Raw genomic sequence first — 24,685 nt, 5'->3', positions numbered from 1 at the left:
TTAATTTTCTCTATTTTAATAGTATTATGACTATTAAATAATTTTACTTATGTAAAGTATTAGGGGTGCGCCGATAAATGCCGATATACACTAATAATACATGGCCGATAACTATTCTGAATCACACAGACGATATTATTCACAGCTATTTTATGTACTACAGCTTTTGATCAGTAAGTCCTTATCGATCTGAAATCACTGTTAGTTTGAGTCATTTATAACATGCATTTGCACTCGTCAAACATAATCATACATATTCTTTATTATCGTGAAAATACCTGAAAAGAGTTGAAGAACAGCAATGGCCCTGTCCCAAATGGCGCACTTCATGTGACTTTCGGTCTCGTGGCCTTAAATTGCGCGTGCTCGCTTAGTCCACGAGTCCGTAGGGTGTCCCATCTGTCATTTTTACGCTTTGAAGTGTGCTCATCAGCGCCTCCTTTGCCCCCTTGATGCGGTCTTCAGGGAAGCCCGCACTGCAGCCGGCTTCGCGCATTTTACCAACCCAGAAGTCCTTGCGAAAGAGCAATCAGACCAATCAGACGACGGAAGGGAGGAGCTCACACTGACGGGCAACTTCTCTACTTATTTCCGGTGTGACGCTCGAGTCTGTCCCAAAAGACGACCTCGCATTAAGGGTCCCTAAAGTCTGGACTACGTGATGTCATCAAAGTGTGGACTCTGAGGAGGACCACAAGTCCGGAGTGTGCCATTTGGGACAGGACCAATATGAATATATCCTTAAGTCATTTCCTGAAGCTGCGTGTGTAACGGTTCTTCGTCTGCAGCGCATATTGAGTTTCTGCACGAGAGCGCCCCCTGGCTTTTGGATGTAGCGGCATTTCACCATAATTCATTGTGAAGCATAGCAAGCTTCATCGGCTGATAAATAAGTGCACCCCTTTAAAGTATTGCTTACTTTATCCACAAAAACTATTAAAGAAATGGTTCACCCCAAAATGAAAACAAGCTCATATTTTACAAACCCATAAGCCATCCATGCTTTCTTCTTTCAGCCAAACACAATTTGAGTTCTTTTCAGCTTTATAATGGCATTGGATAGTGCCCAAAATCTAAATTCAAAAACTAATCAATATAGTTATTAAATGTTTTCTGAGGTCAATCGAAAAGTTTTTGTAACGTTGGGTCTAGCTGCCAGTCTGACCTCAACTCTTTTGTTAACATGCGTACGCCTGTAGTTTATAATGTTTGAAACTTAAATGTTTTCTTACAAAACCCATTGCTTCACTTCAGAAGACATTCAATAGCTGTATGGATTAGTTTTTGATGGATGGATGAACTTTTTTGAGCTTTAAAAATTGGGTCAAGACTGTTTGGCTGAACTATTGGGTGAATATTCTTTAAACAGCAATTTTATTATTTATTCTCAAATCTTTATGATTTTGCCCATATACTATACAGTAAAAGCCCTAATTTGAGATAATTCTCCAAATATTATGGGGTGGTTTCCCAGTCTAGTCCAAGACTAAAATGTTTGTTTGAGCCGTCTTACTGAAAACAGCCTGCTTTCATATATCTTAAGATATATCAGTGCACTGTAAAAAATGCTTTGCTGCCTTAAAATTTTTTGTTGAATCGACTCGGATTTACAAGTCATTTCAACTTACTATTATTTATCTTGACTATGAGTTGTTATAACTACATGTGAGTTGTTATAACTTATAGGGGTGGTTTCCCGGACAGAGATTATCTTAAACCAGGACTAGGCCTTAGTTTAATTCAGAAATATAGCTAGTTTTAACAAACATGCCTTACTAAAAATATTACGTGTGTGCATTTCGAGGCCAAACTGAGGGCACTGATGTATTTTAAGATATGTCAATGCAACTTGTTTTCAGTTTGGAAAGCTCTTACATTTATTTTAGTCTAGGACTAGTCTAATCCCTGTCTGGGAAACCGCCCCATAAAATTAAGTTGACTTTTTCTCAACTATATTTTATAAGTTGTGACAACTCATCTCTGTTGACATGACTTGTAAATCTGAGTTGATTTAACAAAAAATTTAAGGCAGCAAAGTATTTTTTACAGTGTGCCGTGGCTTTATCTCAAGATTCACACCCGTAATGCTTATTGTAAGGTTTACTTAAATGCACTAATATTACTAGGGTCTAGTCCTGGCTTAATCTAAACCCTGTCTGGGAAACCAGCCCTAAAGTTACGGCTTCATTTTCAAAATCCTATTCTTCTTGTGAGGGGATCAAAGGTAAATACTTGTAACGTAGTGCTTCCTGTGTCCCTGTGTTCTGTGATTCTTGTGTTTTGTTATACTTGTGTTTTGGATTTATATTATGTCTCTGTGTACCTGTGTTTAACCTGTGTTCATGTATACCCTTGTTCCTAGTTGTATCTCCCAGTGTTAATTAGTGTCTCCGCCCCCTTGTTTGTTACCATGGATATTCATTGTGATCATGCTTCTCCCCTTGTGTGTTGTCATAGTTACTCATTGTTTCTGCTCTGTCATTGGTCATTGTCTTGCATTTATACCCTGCCTGTTCATTCTTGTTTTGTCGTTCGTTGTTAGATGTCGCCAGTCCCTAGTGTGTTCCCTTGCTCTTGTTTTTGCTTATTTACTTGTATATATATTGGAATAAACTGCATTTGGATCCGTATTTCGCCTCATCTTGTCTTACCTGGTTCTCAACCGTGACAGAACGAACGACACATTCAGGATCCAGCAGCAATTCCTCTCTCCCGTGATTTCCCGAGTTCCCTGGTGTTTTCCCCGTGTCCTTATGCTCCGTCTCAGCAGTGTCCGAGTGCACGCTTCACTCCCCACCACGGAGGAAGAATGGTGGAACGCACTCGCCGACCTGACTTCCCTCCGGCAACAGGGGCAACCTGTTCGCAGTTTTGCGCAAACTTTCTGGTCACTTTCGCATGGCCTGGACCTCAGTGACTCGGAAATGAAGAATTATTTCAATGAATGTCTCGACGAACCCGTGCCGCAGCAAGAGGTGGACGGGCTGCGTATACTGGATTTCTGGGGTTTCGTCGGTTACCTGCACAACCGTAACCGATGGAATTTGTGGGAGTTCCCCGCCGAAAGACCAGCAGAGACTGTAAGATCACTCGAGCCAGTCATCAGTAAGCCAGCGCAGTGCTCACATCATCGGCGGCGAAGGAAGAGACCCAAGGCCGAGCAATCCGCTGTTAGCACGGACGCTGTTCTCTCGAGTTCTGTTTCCCCTGTGTCAGCGCCCGCGCTCAAGATGGCCGCCACTTCATCCCACTCTATACCTCAGGTTGCTGTTGTTCAACCTACCCCAGTTTTCGAGTTTGCCACATCTATACCAGCTCCGATTTATCAGAAAGCCACCATCATCACTGTACCAGTTGTTAAAGGTGCAGTAGTTCCACCTGCACCCGTTTTCAAGATGGCTCCCATACCCGAACCGTCTCACATAATGACTGCCATAACCACTCCTCCTCACCAAACTACATTGATGAACTCTCCAGCACTGCCAAGGTTCCGCTGTCTCATCGCCAGCCTGTTGGATGCCCCATTAGTATCTGTACGGGTGGCTGGGGTCCCTCGTCCTGTGGTCTCCAGCTTCATAACACCCACTGAGTCATCTGAGTCATCTGAGTCATCTGAGTCATCTGAGTCATCTGAGTCATCTGAGTCATCTGAGTCATCTGAGTCATCTGAGTCATCTGAGTCTACTGAATCTTCTGAGTTCCCCGATTCCCATGAATCTTCTGAGTTCCCCGATTCCCATGAATCTTCTGAGTTCATCGATTCCCATGAATCTTCTGAGTTCCCCAATTCCCATGAATCTTCTGAGTTCTCCGATTCCCCTGAGTCCTCTGAGCCGAGTGAATCTCCCGAGTCCTCTGAGCCGAGTGAATCTCCCGAGTCCTCTGAGCCGAGTGAATCTCCCGAGTCCTCTGAGCCGAGTGAATCTCCCGAGTCCCCCGAGCCGAGTGAATCTCCCGAGTCCTCCGAGCCGAGTGAATCTCCCGAGTCCTCCGAGCCGAGTGAATCTCCCGAGTCCTCCGAGCCGAGTGAATCTTCTGAATTCTCCGAGCCGAGTGAATCATCTGAATTCTCCGAGCCGAGTGAATCATCTGAGTTCCCCGAGTCCCCTGAGTCTTCTGATTCCCCTGAGTCTTCTGATTCCCCTGAGTCTTCTGATTCCCCTGAGTCTTCTGATTCCCCTGAGTCTTCTGATTCCCCTGAGCCGAGTGAGTCTTCTGATTCCCCTGAGCCGAGTGAGTCTTCTGATTCCCCTGAGCCGAGTGAGTCTTCTGATTCCCCTGAGCCGAGTGAGTCTTCTGATTCCCCTGAGCCGAGTGAGTCTTCTGATTCCCCTGAGCCGAGTGAGTCGTATGATTCCCCTGAGCCGAGTGATTCGTCTGATTCCCCTGAGCCTAGTTAGTCATATGATTCCCGTGTGCCGAGTGAGTCGTCTGATTCCCCTGAGCCGAGTGAGTCGTCTGATTCCCCTGAGCCGAGTGAGTCTTCTGATTCCCCTGAGCCGAGTGAGTCTTCTGATTCCCCTGAGCCGAGTGAGTCTTCTGATTCCCCTGAGCCGAGTGAGTCATCTGTGCCGTTTGAATCCCCTGCGCCTCATTGGTATGCTAGTGTGGTCACCCCGAAGCTCCAAAGACTTTCTATGGTCACCAAAACTATGGCCAGTTCTCAACTCACCGTCTGTACCAAGATGGCTGTCCCCAAGCTCCTGGCTCTCACTGTCTGGTCCATAATGACTGTAATTTTACTCACTGCCCCGTCTAACCAGGCCCAGAGGGCCTCTCTCTGTTCTCCTCTACCCAGGTTCCTGGTACCACCAGCACCACCCTGGTATCCAGTCCCTCTCTGGGCTCTGCCGGCTCCGCCCTGGGTTCCTGACCTGTCCAGGCTTCTTGCCCTGCCAGCTCCGCCCTGGGTTCCTGACCTGCCCAGGCTTCCTGCCCTGCCGGCTCCACCCTGGGTTCCTGCTCTGCCGGCTCCGCCCTGGGTTCCCGCTCTGCCGGCTCCGCCCTGGTTGCCAGTTCTGTCGGCTCCTCCCAGGTCCCATTCTTCCCCTTTGGCTCCGCCTGCGGCTTCTCCCTGGTCCCTGTCTCCGCCTACGGCTCCTCCCTGGTCCTTGTCTCCGCCTTCGGCTCCTCCCTGGTCCCTGTCTCCGCCTACGGCTCCTCCCTGGTCCCTGTCTCCGCCTTCGGCTCCTCCTTGGTCCCTGTCTCTGCCTGCGGCTCCTCCTTGGTCCCTGTCTCCGCCTGCGACTCCGCCTTGGTCCCTGTCTCCGCCTGCGGCTCCGCCGTGGTCCCTGTTTCCGCCTGCGGCGCCGCCTTGGTCCCTGTTTCCGCCTGCGGCTCTGTCTTGGTTCCTGTCTCCGCCTGCGGCTCCGCCTTGGTCCATGCCTCCGCCCGCGGCTCCGCCTTGGTCCATGCCTCCGCCCGCGGCTCCGCCCTGGCCCCTGGACTTTCATAGCCTTGGTAGTTGGACTTTCTTAGCCTTGGCCCACCATCCCTCCCCCAGGTCCACCTCCATGCCACCGCCCACCTGGACTTATAAACTTTGGGTTTTTCTGGTGGGCGTCTGGAAGCCGCCCTTTTGAGGGGGGGCTATGTAACGTAGTGCTTCCTGTGTCCCTGTGTTCTGTGATTCTTGTGTTTTGTTATACTTTTGGATTTATATTATGTCTCTGTGTACCTGTGTTTAACCTGTGTTCATGTATACCCTTGTTCCCAGTTGTATCTCCCTGTGTTAATTAGTGTCTCCGCCCCCTTGTTTGTTACCATGGATATTCATTGTGATCATGCTTCTCCCCTTGTGTGTTGTCATAGTTACTCATTGTTTCTGCTCTGTCATTGGTCATTGTCTTGCATTTATACCCTGCCTGTTCATTCTTGTTTTGTCGTTCGTTGTTAGATGTCGCCAGTCCCTAGTGTGTTCCCTTGCTCTTGTTTTTGCTTATTTACTTGTATTTATATTGGAATAAACTGCATTTGGATCCGTATTTCGCCTCATCTTGTCTTACCTGGTTCTCACCCGTGACAATACTATAAAGTTGAAAAGGTAAATACAGGGATATGCTTTTTCAATGCTATCTCACGAGAATTAATAGAAATTCTACAAGTTGGCTAATTCGGATTAATTTATACGATCACATTTGTAAGTTTTGGTACAATTTGCCTTGACACATGTGACATTGGGGTTAGGTGCGAGGTTAGGGTTTCGGCTTTTTTTAGAAAATTGTAGCCTGGGTTTCCCCATGCTGCCTTGCGCACAAATTTATTCACGCTGCAAGTCTAGCATGGAAACTATGGACTTTTTTGCCCCTGAAATAGGGAACCAATCCCAGAACTGGAAGGGGGCAGCAAGACGATGACGACGTCTATGCGACACACTGAAACAGTTTTGTTTATCCAACGCGGGAGCAGACGCGAAGTTACTTTAAAATGCAGCCTTAGACAGTGTTCTAAGTAGTTTTGAATGCAAGTTTATTTAAAAAAGAACAACTTTTGGCGTTAAACAATGTCATATCCAAGAAGGATGTTTGGATATAGCAAGACATGATAGTCACAGAGTTTTATAGGACCAACCTGCTAGGCATCGTCGTAGACTTAGTACAATTAACTTATAAATTGTAAGTGTTATTTATTAATATCATATTGTCATTATGCCTGTACTGTGGTAGTCACAGTGCCACTAAATTGTGTTGCTTTTCAATATCAATATACAGCTACTGGTTTAGTTGCATAGCTTTCAGCTGTGTGCACAAGTGCCGATAAAAGGTGTTTACGTTTGAATTGATGTCGCTCTACATACGTCATCTGGTATAATTGAAACGATTGGCTATGAGCTACGTACAGACGCATTTGATAGACATTTGTAGTGCCCAATAAACGACTCTGGGCATTCGTAAACCACACCTCAAATACGAGAAAATGAGCATATGGTTCCCAGACCACGTCTCATTCTCTATGTATGTAGATTTGTAAAATTTTGCACGATTAACTCGTATGAATTGATACGAATTAGCCAAGTTGTAAAATATGTACGATTTCTTGTGAGATCAGGTCAGCTTTTACTGTAAAATGTGTTATCAAACGTGTTTTTCAGATACACCCCAATGTATTGTAGATCGTATAACATTTGCTCTCCTCCCAGTGTGGCTGATACCAAGAAATGCGTGCCATATTTCTTGATCAGGTTTTCGTGGATCTGCTGGAGGCTCGGCCTTCTCCCCAGAAGCCTGAGGTTGCGTAAAAATTCAGGCGCCAAAGGCAGTGGAGCTTTGAGGAAGTCTCTCTTCTCTGTGACCAAGCTGTTCACTTTCCAGTGACTAAACTCCCTGTGAAACAAAACAAGTACAGTTAACTCAACTTGAAGTAATGCATGCAGTAAATTTCGAAAACAGTTTTCTTTTGAAATTGTTTTTTAACATTGTTAGTCTTCGGCAGAGTATAGAAAAGCTTGTTTGTGTGTGTGTGTGTTTAAGCTTTGAGAAAAATTGCTGATATCAGCACGAACCAACAGCTAAACATACATTAATATGCATTAAATTTTAGTGCTGCGTATTGATGCATCTCATTTTAATGCAGTGCGAATTTGATTCATGTCTACACACAGAGTAGTGTAAGCAATGCAACTGGTAACTGTGTGTGAAAACTCTTTTCTCTATTGTGCAAAGCAACTTAAGCCCCTTTCACACATCATGTTGATCCCAAAAAATTGCCAATTATGCAAATATTTTGGAATTGATTCTGGGATTGTTCCATTTCTGAACTAAGTCCTGTGTGAACAAAATGTAGAAACAATGCCACAACGGGTGTGCCATAATTATCACTGTAGTTAACAAAGTAGTTATTGTTCCGCTCTTAGACACTTAGGTTTAAATCTAGATCAATGTTCATAAGAAAAACGCCTGCAAACTGGAAAGAAGCAGAGATCAGGCATCTCCTCACTATCCACGCTGAAGCTGAGATCGTTCGCCAGCTTAATGTAATAGTACACAACGCACTAGTTTATGATCAAAACAGAAAAATAATGCAAATGTGTGATTTCTCAAAAGAGATTTAGCCTTGATTACACCTTGTGTGTTTGTGGTATCTTTATGGAATGTGTGTGAACGCATATCAGAAAATCATTGTCAGTGTGAATAAACCAAAATAAAATGATCCATGCACAAATCCCAGACACCATTGCTGTTTATTTTCCATAATCTGTATGCTTACATTGTCTTGTTAACGGTACATTCACACGGGGCGAAACATTAACGCTTGACGGAAGGCTTGCCTGAAGCGTGGCCAACAGCCAATCACAGTGGCCGTAACACATGCTCCGGTCTTCCATAAATGTAATTGGCTGACTCTGCCTATTTGCATAAGGCGATCTGATTGGCTGATGCATGCGTTGCCGCTTGAAAAGTTGAGAAATGTTCAACTTCTGCCGCGAGCAACGGCAGTGACGCGGCGCAGACGGATCCACAATTCAGTTTGGCAACGCATGACATCACCCATTAAAAGTGAATGGGAAGTGTTAACGCTTACGCCCCTTGTGAATGTACCTAATAGGTTAGACTATTACACACTGAACGTGAAAGTTCAGCAAGTGTGAGATCAAATGTGATGATGTGATTGGTTACGTGTATGTGACGTAGCAAACCATGACAATTTCAAACCGTGTGAATGAAATATGTTATGGATAAAATACTCAGAATAGCAGTTAATAACGCGTTAACGCAAATTCATTTTAATGGCACTAATTTTTATACACGCGATTAACGCAACACACAATTTCTGTTTGACCCACAGCTGGATGAATTGATACAAAGCAAGTGACCGACCCTGTCTAGATAAGTCGGAGGTTCTCATAAAAATAAGAACATTAGGCTCTCGTCTAGCGAATCCAATGCTGTATGGTCATTAAACATCTAAAATGATCTTTATCTGCACGTTTCCTGAGAGGTGTACTGTCCCAAATCCATAATCTAAAGCAAAGATGTGTCTTCTTTCACTTTTTGTTTTTGTTTTTAAAGCATTCAGAAATTATAGAAAATAGACTGCAGAACTTGCTTGATGTTATAATGATAAAATAATTATTAAGAGAGATAAAGTTCAGGACCCGATTGATGTTAAAAGACTTATTAAGAGTGACAAGACTCAAAACGATGTCTGAAGCAGACGTCTGAAGCGCATGCACACAAACGCGCGAGTGCGCGACCCTGATATATATAGACATCTAACACAAAATTACAGTTTTAAAAATATCTGTTTTGACAAGAATTCACGCAGGTATGACCTATAATCTCATATAACTGAAGTGAATGTTTGGTTAACTGTTTAGGAAAAGTATCTGTTGTGTAACATTATATTAAACCCTTGCATTAGCCTACAGTATCTTAAAGCGGTCTGTCTCAATATCAAAATTAAACAATAAAAGAAAAACATATATTTAACATATATTGATATTGTTTTTGCTCTGCGTAATCAGGTGTAGTTCTGTCATGCTTTGTCAGATTCCAACAATTGTTCCAATTGTTTTGAAGTTTTTTAAAAGAGAATGTTAAAATATAAATAACACATTTTTGAAAATTTGCTCATCCAAGCTCGATTTGCCAGCACAGGTCACAAATGATGCAGCAGCAAACAGAAATGGAGAAAGAACAAGGTCTTCTAAAGGGAAAATCACATTTGCATATAGCATATATATTGACCAAATCCATGCTGATTAGAGCATTAAAAACTTGAAAAGTGTTACATTTAGGTAAATTTAGAACAGATAAAAATGTGTGATTAATTTGCGATTAATCGCGAGTTAACTCATGAAATCATGCGATTAATCTAGATTAAATATTTTAATCTATTGACAGCCCTACTAAAAAACAATAACAACTTGATTTTCACCACAGTGTGACTTTAAAATACGGTATCTACCAGCATTTCATACAATTATTAAAAAACCCAGCACATGTTTTCCAGGGTTATACTGTAGCACAGACTTTCTTCATCTATGAACAAACCACCCAAAGGACTCGTCTATTGGGCTTAATACGGTTCGTGAAGATCTCTTAGAGTTAATTAAGAAAAGCAGTGGCTGTCCGACCATAAGCTAATGATGATAGATTAACTTAATTAAAGGGCTTTAGCACCAGCTGATAACACCTGGGACTCTGTTGGGGAGTGGGACGCTTACCCAGAATGCTCTTCTTTTAATACTCCCTTACCGGGCACCTGGGTGTCCTAGCATTACACAGGCTAGATATTATTTAACTCCTTAACTCCTCTGTTTCTGTCGCAGGTGTAGTCATTTTGGTTGGTTTGTCTATTACTCTGTTGCATCTACTATGCCTACATCTGTTTTGCTTGCTCTTACACACACACATAACCTCGCAATCCGAACTGAGAACTGCTGATCTGCAGCACTTTGCTTTGCTGGATTTGGTTTCTATGAGCCTGCCAATCAAGCGGAGGATGACAGGTGCGCTCTATGAAACTCCATTAAAACAGTCTTTACCTTTCAAAGTTTATAATTACTAAAACAGACACATACCTCTAAAGGACGCACGTAATGAATGCTTCGTCCTCTCCCTAAAGTTGTATTGAATAGCAAATTCATTATTGTTAATGCTTTAGATTTAGAATTCCACAAGGATGAAGGTTAGCGTAACACGGAGTTTGGTGAATGAAGGTGGGAAAATCTGAAAAGCAATTAGAGTGGCTTTTGTTTTCCCATGTGAACCGGTGCTGGCGATGCCTTCTGCTGCTGGGTTTGCGTTCAATAATAGATGTCACACTCTTAATGTTAAACATTTCCTCCAAGAGAAAACTTTATCACTTTTCTAGATATAATATATTCGAGTGTCTGCAAGGTATACTGTAGTTTAAAAGGATTGTTTCTGAGCTGGGTAAATTAAATAATGCTTCAAATGATAAAAAGTATTGTGTTTAATTTGCGTAGTTTTGGAAATTAAACAATCCTCTAAATGCGATGAAGTATTGAGTATATATTTATTCAAACTTAAGATGATATGTGACGGCACTGATCTTACATTGAAATTAGCTTAAATCTTTATTAACTAGAAGCTACAGTGCGTAATTCTGGATTTTGATTTTCTAGTTTGGGTACCCCGTGGTCCTCATTAAGAAATTGTTATAGCAAACACATATTATTTAGTGCCAAGTGATGAAAGATCAAGTAAGACCTAACTAACTACACTTACATATATCATGAGAAAACATTGAAGATGGATAATAGAGTGGGGAACATCATTCTGTATTGTTTTGAATGATTTGGCAACGTATGTGTTGCTTTGTCTGGAGTGGCTCAACATCTTTTCATAGACATTATGTTTGTCCTGTGAGGACCTTCACACTTTACCTCAGTATGAAATCAGATCAGAGAACAAAGTGACAGACTATCAGATCGTACGTTGGTCTGAAAATTATTTATTCCCACTGCATCTGGACTTTTGTCTCTAAAATAAAATTGAATCTCTCTGTAAACTGAACTACTGTAAGTATGATATATTGCCTGTCTTCCCACCTGCACATACTGAGGCATTTAGTGAAGTATTTAGAGGCATTTTTATATATTTTGCAGACACTTTTATCCAAAGTAACTTATTGTGCATTCAAGGTGCCATGCACTACTTCAATTACATTGACAATATATATTTAATTCTTTAGTTATTTTGGTAACAAATATTGCTCATGCAACATAAACAATCTAAATTAACTGGCTTTACTGAAGTAAAAAGCCAATGTGACTAAATTAGGTTACAATATATGAGTCATTTTAAAGGTTATTTTACATCAGATAGGCTTAAGATGTTAACTGCTTGCTTTTACAGTATTTTACAGAAAGAAAGAAAACATGCAAAAAATCGAAAATATATGAAAGTTAACCAGAACTGCATGTGATTTGTTGCACTCAGCCAACATCAAAAAATCCATTAGGTTCAAAAATCAGACAAGTAAAGCATGAAATGTCATGCCAAGCAGAAAAAAAACCTTTATAATAGTGTAGTAGCTTATACAGTATTAGACATTCCTGTGGTTCATCTGCTACAGAGCATAGTGCTACACTGTCAGAAATAAAGGTACAAACCTGTCACTGGAACGATACCCTTTCAGAGGTCTTTTAGATACGGAATATATATTTGAGGCACCAATATGTATTTTCGCACATTTGAGGTACTAATATACACTGTTGAAGTACAAAAGTATGTCTTTCACAAGGGTATCACCCCAGTGACAACTTTTGTGCATTTATTTTGGAGAGTGTAGCAAGGCCAAGGTCATAGGTTTAAGTCACAGGGAGCGCAGGTAAAATATTCATAAAATATAGCTTGAATGCATTGTATTTTTTTCTTAATCCCATCTGTATTAAAGTGTGTATACTCAAAAAAAAAATGCTGGGTTATTTTCAACCTAGTGTTGGGTCAAAAATGGACGAACTTAACCTGTGTGTTTTAATTGAACCTATGCTGGGTTGTTTCAACCCAAAAAATTTTATTCCACTGTTGGGTCAAATATGAACATTGTCTGAGTTAATTAACCCACGGGATGGATTTAGGTTGTAAAAACAGTATTTTTAAAAAGTAAAATTATTTTTTTATCATGAAAATCAGACTTTTTCCAAATTTAAAGGATTAGTCCATTTTCTTAAAAAAAAAAATCCAGATAGTTTACTCACCACCATGTCATCCAAAATGTTGATGTCTTTCTTTGGTCAGTAAAGAAAAAAATATGTTTTTTGAGGAAAACATTCAGGATTTTTTCTCATTTTAATGGACTTTAATTGACACCAACACTTAACAGTTTTAATGCAGTTTAAAATTGCAGTTTTAAAGGACTCTTAACGATCTCAAACGAGGCATAAGGGTCTTATATAGCGAAACGAGCATCTTTTTCAGCGATTTTTGTGTGAGCATATCAGTGAACACCCCTGACCACTCGGTGAGTTTCACGTCTTTGTAAACGAAAGTTTAATGCATTTTAGGAAGGATTGTTTCAGTGCACCTATACAGCCATTGTAGAGGTGAGAGGTGAAACAGCAAACACCCGAAAATTCTCGGGGCAGCCGCATATGTCAAAATTTCAGTCACCATTCTATTTCATCATAAACAATCTGAAAACAGGGCTTTGAGTGTGAAATGCCGAACTTGTCCTTTAAGTACTATAATCGGGTCCCCAGTGCTTCTATCAATCTAGAAAATGTGAAAAAGATCAACCCTGTAATTTAGTTTTGGTAAACAATTCTCTGCAAGCATGTGAAATAATAGGTCATTAAAATTTTCCTCCCCTTTTGATGTCAGAAGGGGATAATACCGCCCCTTAAAGGAATAGTCTACTCATTTTCAATATTAAAATATGTTATTAGCTTAACTAAGAATTGTTGATACATCCCTCTATCATCTGTGTGCGTGCACGTAAGCGCTGGAGCGCGCTGCGACGCTTCGATAGCATTTAGCTTAGCCCCATTCATTCAATGGTACCATTTAGAGATAAAGTTAGAAGTGACCAAACACATCAACGTTTTTCCTATTTAAGACGAGTAGTTATACAAGCAAGTTTGGTGGTACAAAATAAAACATAGCGCTTTTCTAAGCGGATTTAAAAGAGGAACTATATTTTATGGCGTAATAGCACTTTTGGGAGTACTTCGACTCGGCGCAGTAACACCCTCCCTCTCCCATTATGAGAGTGAGAAGGGGAGCGGACTTTTCAGGCGAGTCGAAGTACTCCCAAAAGTGCTATTACGCCATAAAATATAGTTCCTCTTTTAAATCCGCTTAGAAAAGCGCTACATTTTATTTTGTACCACCAAACTTGCTCGTATAACTACTCGTCTTAAAATAGGAAAAACGTTGATGTGTTTGGTCACTTCTAACTTTATCTCTAAATGGTACCATTGAATGAATGGGGCTAAGCTAAATGCTATCGAAGCGTCGCAGCGCACTCCAGCGCTTACGTGCACGCACACAGATGATAGAGGGATGTATCAACAATTCTTAGTTAAGGTAATAACATATTTTAATACTGAAAATGAGTAGACTATTCCTTTAACCTGCACTATCCAATCAGAGCACTGCCATTTAGTACAGAGATCAGCTCATTTGTATTTAAAAGGACACACCCAAAAATGGCACATTTTTGCTCACACCTACAAAGTGGCAATTTTAACATGCTACAATAAATTATTTATATGTTATTTTGAGCTTCACATATGTACTCTGGAGACACTAAAGATTAATTTCACATCTTAAAAAAGTCTTGTGAAATGTCCCCTTTAATGTTTAGATCACAGAAGTAAAGCTAAAGCTGCGAGAGGCTTTATGCCAGTATGTCCAAAACATGTTCAGTATTTTTGTTTTCTGAAAATGAACATGAAGGGAACAGATGCCCCATTTTCAACAGATGGCTGCTGAGTCAATCAATCAATCAATCTAAACAGTTTGTTCACCTATTCAGCCAAAAGCCTAAAATGTCACAATCTGTCTAAACTACCCATTCTGCCATTCATCCCGCTTTTATTCTTCTCCGTTTCATGCAAAACTTCAAAGGTCTGTTTAGTGATCTAAAATATTGGCACACGCTGCCTTTTGAGGGCATCTTCTAGAAAATAAGCTTCTCCCGTCAGGCACCGCATTGTATCAGGAAAGCAGCTTTAACTATAGATTTTTAAAGAAGGATTAGTCCCCAAAGTTAAGCAAATAAGAAATGACAAAATCATGCTTTCAGCAAAACCAAAAATGACACAATGGAAAAAGAAAATGTGGCTCAGCAAAAACTCTACGCTGGCAAACATCAATGCAGAGAGTGAAATTTGACTCTGATCTATGGAATCTCAGACAATGTTTGTCAAATGCTTTTAAAGTATCCTTTGACGAGTGACTGAAGTGGTAAATTGCATCAAGTCAACAGAACACAAAGGCGCTGCTTTTCAAGATGCTGTACCACATATTTTTCCATTATAATCTCTAAGGTCTCCAGCGATTTGTTTTATTATTTCTAAATTGTAGGCCAGCATCACATGTCGTACGAAAATAACACAGTTGTAATTCATCATAACCCTCACGTTTAAGCGAGACAGTTTGTTAGTTTCCAAACACAAATAACATTACGATCTCATTTGTTTGCAGATGTCTTCATGTTTGATTTTTTTTTCTTTTTACACACTGCCTTTGTAAATCAGCTGTTACCAGGTTACTATATTCCCATGGAGTGGCTCCCCACCGGTCGCCGTTGCCATCACCTGAGCGCACCGATGCGGTGATGGTCTACGAATAATAGCACAATTGGGAGGTAATAAATAATACTGAGGTTTCACAAGGGAAATGAAGTGCGTCACTGTTCTGTCCTGCTCTACAAAGGTACATTTGTTTGCATTTGTAGTAGTACAGTTCAATTATTTCTTGATTAAACATATTCTTGTCTAATGAATAACAAACACTTGAGATGAAATGTCAAACAAAAATCAAGTGCATCTGTTAGTGGGTGCTTAGTGTAATACTTCTGTTATTACAATTTTTATTGAAGGTTACCCCCCCCTCAAAAAAAGAGAGACACAGATAAGATCTCTTTACTTTGAATTCAATTAAATGAAGTGGAGGGCAAATGGAAACGTTTCCTCAAGTCTTGCGTGTCTTAGATGTTTCTTCTAAAAAAGACCTCCATTACCGTTTTAAAACAAATTTGAACAATGTTACAATCTGAGCTCAGATTTGTTTGCAATTAAAAATCAATATTATAGAAGAATTTTTTTACACACCAACAAACATTTCTTATCAAATTTACCCAAATCCAGATTATTTTACTTATAAATGCCCATTAATTTTACAGTTCCCTATTCTTAATGGGGCGGTTTCCTGGACAGGGCTTATCCTACACTGTAAAACCTAAAAGTTAACTCAACTCAAACCATTTAAGTAAACTGATTGCATTAGTTTTAAAACACATACATTTGAGTACTGTGAACTTAAACAAAATGAGTCATATGCAGTTATGCACTTATATTTAAGTTCACAGTACTTAAATATAAGTGCATAATTGCACATGACTCAAGTTCACAGTACTTAAATTTGTGTGTTTTAAAACTTAAATGGCCTAATGCAACCGGATTACTTAAATGGTTTAAGTTAAGTTAACTGTTAGGTTTTACAGTGAAAATGCATCTTTGAGCTCCATTGATTTAAAAACTCTTTCCCCCCAGCATTTTTTTGTACTTGCCAGCCAGCGCCAGCATTTTTATGATTTTCACAAAAGTTGAATGCCTTTCAAAAAAAATTCAAATTCTTTAAATATTTAAACATACATGTACAATATATCAAATAAAAGAACAGACAACCTGCTTTCAAAAAAAAAAAAAAAAAAACATCATTTCATTCAGCAAAAAGCTGAGTGTAATGAATGGGAGTGTACCATTCATCCTACCACCAGGTGGCACCCTCTCCCCCATCTGGACTATGGACACACACACTCTACTTCTACATTCACTTCCCTTTCTATGTATAGAGGGTATGCATTGACATCACTTTTCCACGTGACCACGCCGGAGTACGCCCTGTTGAATGGCAGACGTTCAACAAAATGGCTGGTTTTCATAGCGGCTGCTGGGGAAAAACACCAGTAAAACTGATTAGCTATATTATCACCTTAAACTAAGTTTAGTTGGCCTTAACAGTGACCCTAACAAATTCTGAAATTACACAGAATAAGAGTATTAATTTATGTGTATTTCATGTATTTTTATAGCGATTTTTTTATCGTGAATTTTAAATACTTGACGTATGACTACTGCTACTGATTTACTTCTCTCTTGAGTCACAAAACATTAAACAAAATGGCTGGTTTAGCGGTGGCTGCGAAAATGTCAGTATAACTGACAATTATCAGCAAAAATTTAATTTAGTTGCACTTGATAGTGACCCTAGCAACTTGTCAACCCACCTGTGGTCAGTGGTCTACTTTCGGTGTTTTTTGGCAGTCTGTAAAACGATAGCTCTGAATTCTTGTTAAATGTGTTAGTACAGTCTATCGCACAACAGCTTTTTCCCATTTAGACACGTTTTCCCCGTGTTTTAGCTGATTTCACACTGTACACAAATGCTGCCGCTCTGTCTTTTGCCACTCAGTGGGCGTATACGCAGTCACTTTCGCCAAAGGTGACGTCACGTGCATAGCCTTTATATTTAAACCATGCCATTTCCTAATTTATATTGCGAAATATTGTCAGTTTATCCTTATACCGAGCGTTCATAGCCATTGTTTCATGTTTCCATGTCCATGTTTCATGTTATGACCTTTTTGCCTGCTTATTGGATTACTGCTTTGGATTACTCTTTTGTCTTGTTTGCCTGGTTGTGTTTAATAAACTTCACTCACTCACACTAAGATAATTGCATTGATGTAAAGTACTTTTGTTAAGAGATCAAATTCAGAGCGATGATCAAAACATACACTGAGTTTTTACTGTTTTTCAATCAGTGGATGCTTCAGTGCTTTATAAGTTGGGTAAGAGCGCCACCTGGTTGATATAAAAACATATTGATTGCCGTACAGTAGGGCTGGGTATCCATTCAGATGATCCAGATCGATTCTATTTCGATTCACAAGCTATCGGTTCAATTTCGGATCGATTTTTGATTGCGATTTTTGGGGAGGTTTTTATACTTAATTGAACTCAATGAATATAGATTTAATACAAATACTATATTTATAAAAAAGAACAGTGAACAGAAGTTTACAAGAAGTTAATAAAAACAAATTAAAAGCCACAAAACTATCGTCATCGTCCTGCTTGCGAAATCTAAAATGCTTCCAAAACTCTGACTTTTTATGTGAAAGTGGCATCAATGTCGGCGAAGCACCTGAAACCACCATGAATAAAATGACAGGCTCGCCTCTCGCTCCTTGATAACATCACACAAGGCAAAAAAAGAGGGTGACATCTAGTGGAGAAGACTAGTAATTAGATTAACGTTACGTTCAATGTTTGCGGAAATAAATACGAAAAAAATCGATTTGTGGCCTTTGAGAACCGATTTTGAATCAACCACGTAAAAAAAGATTAATCGAAAAATATTTTTTTTACCCAGCCCTACCGTACAGACTCGTCATTGGCAGGGAAGCGTTTCTCTTAACTCTTTCACCGCCAGCGTTTTTTAAAAAAGTTGCCAGCCAGCGCCAGCGTTTTTCATGATTTTCACAAAAGTTTAATGCCTTCCAGAAAATGTTCTTCTTCAAATATATAAACATACAATATACCAAATGAAAGAACAGACCCTCTGCTTTCAAAAAAAAAAAAAAACAGTTTCAAAAGTAGATCTTTTGTAATCAGCTTTTGAATATGGGTAGGTTTCTGCAAAAACACCACATTTTGAGCAAAAAGCTGAGATAATTCCATTTTTGTGACAGACTTTTCATAGAGATCCCATTCAGAGCGATCTTTAAAACAGACACGGACATGCATCCGGGTTTAAAAAGTTGTGGAAGGGCCACCTAAAGGGTATAATAGAGGTATTGCGGAAAGACGGAAATACTCGTCATTGGCGGGGAAGCATTTTCTCGTGATTGACGAGATATCTTGTCAATGGCGTGGAAAGAGTTAATTGATGAGATAACTCCTTAATGGCAGGGAAAGGGTTAAATGTCATAATATAACTAAGGCCTCATCCTGGCTTAACCTAAACCCTGTCCGGGAAACTGACCCAATGTACTTAGACAATTTACTGTACTTTAACAAGTCCCATTTGTTTAATTTTTTGCAATTTTAGGCGAAACATCTAAGACTAAGTGGATACTTAGAGAATTGAGAACTCATCATATCTCCTGAGCTATAAAACTTTCCTCTGGGAAAGTTTATAATCTAAATGTCAACTACTCTGCATGTTGTTAAAGCCTTAGAACAAAGCAAAGCAATGCAGGCCAACATCTCTTTTTATTCACGGCACAAATCCCCATCAGGGCTGGCAGTATGACTAAAGACCATATAATTCATTCTGCTGGGGATCCTTTGGTACAGGGTAACCCCCAGAGGGGAGCTGTGCCCAGGGAAGCAGTAAAAGGTAAAGTGCTTTTGTGAACGTCTGCTGGTGTTCTCTCACATCACCATTCTCACCCAGAAAGCCCTTAGGAAAAATATCTGTTATCATATCAAAGGGCCCATGCAATACCAGGCTGAAGTCCCATCTTTCCCGTGTGAGGTCAGTGATCCTCTTTACTCGATGCACCTGAACTATGAGGCACATGCCCACAGAAACACATACTGTATGCACGCTGACTCTTGGCCTGCAAAAAAAAACTTTCAAACTGTGCTGGCATAGGCCCATATCCCTCACACTGAGTCCATCACTGTTCTTTCTCTGTCCAGCTGCCGTATCCATGCTGAGTTCTGAATTCGGCTAGCGGGGACAGTTGGACAGAGTCGCTACGTGCTGGGAGGGGGGAAAGGATGCCGGCAAAAAAGCCAGATTCCCCTGACGGGTTCGAGGTCAGTCACAGCAATGCACCAAACACACTTTTTCTTCCTGTTGAGCATGCATATCTGACAATTGTTATTTAAAACACACCGTACTGAATAAATGATGAATGCATTGCATACTGTATATGATTAGAAGTGCATAACTTATGAATTGCTGACGGTTTCTGTAGCTACAGGTAGATGAAATGTTTGAAATATATCTTGTTTATGTGAGATCTCTGGGGTCTGTATTTCAGGAAAGAAATGCAAAGTCTTGATTTGCCCCCCGTTTAATCTTGGCTATGAGACAAACTTGGGATATTTTTATATGTTAGTGGTGGAGCATTGGTTATGGGTTTGATCGCAGGGATGGTAAAAATTGTATATCTTGTAATGCACTGTATTGCCAAATGCATAATTATTATTAACTTTCTAAGATGTATTCCCATACTGTAAGTCATTTCACAGCTGTTCTTGTTTGAGATTTACCTTCATGTCTGAATCTTTGAGATGATGTCATTACTTTGAGTAATTCATGTAATCTTCAGAGTCAGTAAAAAAACAGAATGCAGACAGTAGATGTACAGACTCTTACCCAGGAATTGTGCAAGAAATGACTTTTCATGGTAGTTTTAGTAACTTTAGACAGTGTCATAGATAATGATGATGATGATGATAGTAAAATCTACACCGCATACACTCTGCACTCCTATCTGTAATGTGACTGCATCTGTCTGCTCACCACTGATGGCATCTGACTGAACAGGTTTCAATACAACTGAGATGTCAATATTTTTCCTCATCTCCTGCTATCTTTGGCCTCCTCGCTGAGCTTTCCATGATCTGTCACAAGACTGATGGAAGGTCTGTTTATCTGCGCCGAATCTTTTCCTCACACATTTAGGCATAAAGATTTTACACAATTGAAGTTCATGCTATTTACAAAGTTGTACATATCCTCAAACCCTTGTTTGTTTGTTAAAGGAACACAAAAATCATTTTACCAATGCATGCTTTGTTCCAAACCCCAGGACATGTTGATTTCTTCCATGGAACACAAAAGGTAATTTATGGATATAATTAAAGCAGATGTGGTTATTATATTATATTAGGACATCTAAGACGTATTTACAAATATACCTAAAAACAACTATACTGGTGTGCATTTTGGGCAAAACAATGGCACTGATATATGTTAAGATATATCAGTGCAAGATGTTTTTAAAACAAGGCAGCTCAAACTTGCATTATTCTGGGACTAGGATGCACTAAGCCCTGTCCGGAGAACCACCCCTTATTGTTTAAAGGGAACGCTTCACAAGACTTTTTAAGATGTCAAATAAATCTTTGGTGTCCCCAGAGTACATATGTGAAGTTTTAGCTTAAAATACCAAATAGATAATTTATTATAGAATGTTAAAATGGCCACTTTGTAGGTGTGAGCAAAAATGTGCTGTTTTGGGGTGTGTCCTTTTAAATGCAAACGAGTTGATCTCCGCACTAAATGGCAGCCGTGGTTGGATAGTGCTGATTAAGGGGTATTATCCCATTCTGACATCACAAGGGGAGCCAAGGGGAGCCATTCTGACATCACAAGGGGAGCCAAATTTCAATGACCTATTTTTTTACACGCTTGCAGAGAATGGTTTACCAAAACTAAGTGCCGGTTTACACAAGAACGCTTGAGGGTGAAAACGTAAAAATATTTTATCGGATGTGCCTTTCGTTTACACGGTGACAGCGTTTTTGGGGCTTAAAAACGCAAAAAAGTGAAACCAGCCTCCAGAGTGGAAATCTTAAAAACAATCTACCCTCACGTTCCCGTCTAAAAGGTAAAAACGCAAAAGTCTGCTCGCGGTGGCTCTCGTCGCGTATGTGGGATTATTTCCATACGTCGGACCTTCAAGTTGCCATAGCAGCTCTGATAAATATACAAGTCTTTCCAGCGGTTGTACGAAATATTTACAGCTAGTATTACTGATCAGAGAAGGCGCATTAATTACCTTCATCAAATTGTTGATGCGCCAATTCGTCGGCGGCAAACCAGACGGCTTTGAATGAGAACAAGGAAGAGGGTTGTACCCAGGCACGTGGACATGGTAGTGTTGTGTGTCAGTGCTTCACATTGCCACCTAGCCGCCTGGAGTGCATACTACATCGAACATCACACATTTTTGCGTCACCGCATGCACGCAGATTTCCTTCTCAATACGCTCGTATAAGCACGGAATAAAAAGTGATAACGCAACACCACTTTTGCGTTTTCTTTTCAGATCGTTTCCATGTAAACGTAGCCTAAGTTACTGGTATCTTTTTCACATTTTGTGGGTCGATAGAAGCAATGGGGACCCAATTATAGCACATAATCATGGAAAAAGTCACATTTAATGATATGTCCCCTTTAATAAGTATAAGACTAAAGAAGTAATATGTTGCTTTTTTATAAAAATCTACCTGAGCAAGGGACATCCAGTATTGTTCACTATTGTAGCACTTACCTGTAGATTTTATATCGTGTGGAGAAGCCTTGTTGGAAACGCTCTTTGAACTCAGTGTACTCTGGACAGCGATGGAATGGCCCTTTATCAGACAGAAGCCAGTCCAGCTGGCCGCTGGTCCGGCCGGATATAGAAGAGAAAGGTGATGTTTTCTGGTCTAGACGCTCAGCCAGAGCCAGAAACCAGCTCAGTGGGCCCAGAGGTGCCCAATGCCACAGGAGCATCAAGAGGAACCATCTAACAACCGCTGCTCTCTGCCAACACAATGCCATCCTGACCCTGGGCACCTGGCGCCAGCATTCTTGTGCCAATCCTTTTTACCTGGACAGAGAGAAAGAAAAGGTAATGCTTTGATGATGAGCATACATATCAATATACATGTGTATTTATGTCTATCCAATTATATAAACAAAGAAGTCCACCATCAGAAGAAAACCATCAGTCTGTGAAAAAGTCATTTTCTACATAAAATTATACTACATAATGTAAAGAACATTGTGAAATATACCCTTTATATCTTTAACAGTGACTGAGTAAGATCATGTCAAATATTGAAATCAATGACTGAATCAATGAAATCAAACTTTAATGCCCCTAATTACATTATGAGACTTTAGTGTGGATTTCACAGACAGGGTCACATTTCATAAGATGCATATCCAGGATTTTTTAGCCCCCTGTCTCATAACTTCTAAACAGTATAACCCTCTCTTCCCTGCAGTTGAGCAAATGAGCATTTGGTTTGTGAGTCATGCTAAATATTCAATTATTTACAACAGTACTGGAAAAAACACAAGCGAGTAAAATAACGTTTGACGTGTAAGGATCGCATAATAATGAATGAGCATAGATTACGTTCAGCACTGGTAGGCACATGGCTTTGGGAGAAGGTGTGCCTTCATGCACCGCTGCATATAATATCAAACCATTAATTCCATATCCTAACATAACCGACATTCCTTTATAATCCTACTAAAATCTACGATGCAAATTCATTTTTAGAGCAATTACATGCACGTTTGGATTTATGATGATACACAGACTTTGCGTTTCTTTCTAGATTTCTAGAGTTTTAAAAACTCTCGGCAGAAGAGAAAAGCTTAGAGGTGAGAGAAGAGCACATAATATGAAATGTAAAACAAGCCATGTGAACAAATCTTTCAGCTTATAATAAGTGTCATTTACCCAGTTTATATCACCCCAACACAATTCATTAAACTAGGAATGGCCATCAGGTCACCCAGAGATGATTTTCATCTATTTTCTCTTATTGCTTCCTATAATATCTTATTTTCCCACTCAGTTTCAGCTCTAATATAAATGTAATCTTTCTCATTTCTCCAGCAAAATGCATTTCTATTACTTTTTACTTTTTTCTCTCTCCCTCTCATACGCTTTGTTTAATAGTCTGCAATCCTCCCGTGGCCTGATCTTGATATATCTAATTCTCTTCTATTGCATTTTCTCTGTTATCTTTCATCATTTTCGTCCTTTGTTCTTCCTTGCGATTTATCCTATTGTTTTCTTTCTGCACAAGTTTTATGGTACAGAAATAAAATCAGGTCCAGCGTTATTTTATCTGTAATTGGAAACACTGAACAACAGACCTCTATTCTCCTAATATTATGTATTCTGTGGGGAGGACTGAGGCTGGTTGTTACACAAAGCTATGTTTCAAAAGTCCAATTAAACAACTGCTCAAACAGTCATACTGGTTTAAAATGTCTCCAAATAAAGTTGTTTGTCACAAAGTTAGACCCACACTTTACTGTACTGTAAATACAGTGCATATGCTCAAGTAAAAATCATCAGCAGTAAAATATACTGAACAGGGAAACACAAAAGATGAATGAATTGAGTAAATACGAGCTGGATATGATTAACAATATTTGAACACAGTACACATTCATCATCACCTACATCTTTACCCTGGTATGGTTTTATTGCTTTCTAAAGGAGATTAATGTCATGCTATTTGTCAAACTCAGAGCAGCAAAATTATCCTAAAATATGGTTAGGTTAGGTCCATGTCATTTATAGAATTGCCAGAATTTTCCCGGGTTTATTAATCCAGAACTAGGCCTATATATAAGGACATTTAAGTAGTTTTTACAACAAACCTTACAAAAAAGATTATTGGTGTGCATCTTTAGACAAAACAATGGTAATGATATATATACAGTATGTAATGCATCAGTGCAAGTCGTTTTTAAATGAAGGTAGCTCAAACATGCATTTTAGTCTGGGGATAAGCCGTGTACAGGAAACCACCCATAAACCCTTTACTGTTTCCACTGTATTAAACTAAGTAAACAATGTTTTATATTACTATCTTAAATAATTTCTTATTATTCAGACTTTGACTTTTGTTAGGAGCCATTTTGTGCAAATGATCCTTTAATATTACAAAGTAGATGATGCTGAATTCCATAGATTCATTTCAATATGCTATCCCTCGGTTTCACGGACAAGGCTTAAGGATAGTCCAAAAACACGTTTAGTTGTCTCAACTAAAAATAACCTGCAATGACAGATCTTAAAATATTCCACTGTACATATACACCACTATAATATGCACACAATGACAATGAAGACAACTGTGACATCATGAGAGGGCGTGTTCTAGAGGGCAGATACATTGCCCTCAGATGGCTGAAGCAAGATGGCCGTCTGTTAAAGACTACAACTCCCAGACTGCCTGAGAGTACAGCTGCAGCTAATGAGACCAGCAGCAGTCCCTAATAGGGGGTAT

At 39.9% G+C, this 24,685-nt stretch overlaps 2 protein-coding genes across 2 annotated transcripts in view; one reads left to right on the top strand and one right to left on the bottom strand.

Annotated features, from left to right (window-relative positions):
* brinp2 (bone morphogenetic protein/retinoic acid inducible neural-specific 2) overlaps window positions 1-24,685 on the bottom strand; it is a 154,993-nt gene that overhangs the window by 78,368 nt on the left and 51,940 nt on the right. Inside the window, exons 2-3 of the mRNA XM_073874204.1 lie at window positions 21,934-22,254; window positions 7,134-7,322 (exon numbers count right to left, since the gene is read on the bottom strand). Of these exons, the coding sequence (XP_073730305.1) occupies window positions 7,134-7,322; window positions 21,934-22,205 (461 nt within the window). The 5' untranslated portion in view covers window positions 22,206-22,254. The remainder of the gene's footprint in view (window positions 1-7,133; window positions 7,323-21,933; window positions 22,255-24,685) is intronic.
* Window positions 3,273-4,400, top strand: LOC141366162 (uncharacterized). Its single transcript, XM_073871545.1, has one exon. It carries the CDS (start codon window positions 3,396-3,398, stop codon window positions 4,398-4,400), a length of 1,005 nt encoding a protein of 334 aa, XP_073727646.1. The 5' UTR covers window positions 3,273-3,395.

The sequence above is a fragment of the Misgurnus anguillicaudatus genome, chromosome 2 (genome assembly GCF_027580225.2).
Source record: "Misgurnus anguillicaudatus chromosome 2, ASM2758022v2, whole genome shotgun sequence".
Lineage (NCBI taxonomy): Eukaryota > Metazoa > Chordata > Actinopteri > Cypriniformes > Cobitidae > Misgurnus > Misgurnus anguillicaudatus.
This window is presented reverse-complemented; position numbering and strand designations above follow the sequence as displayed.

What these genes read in the sequence shown, in the direction of transcription:
- LOC141366162 (XM_073871545.1), top strand. Translation starts at nt 3,396, where the DNA reads ATGGCTCCCATACCCGAACCGTCTCACATAATGACTGCCATAACCACT.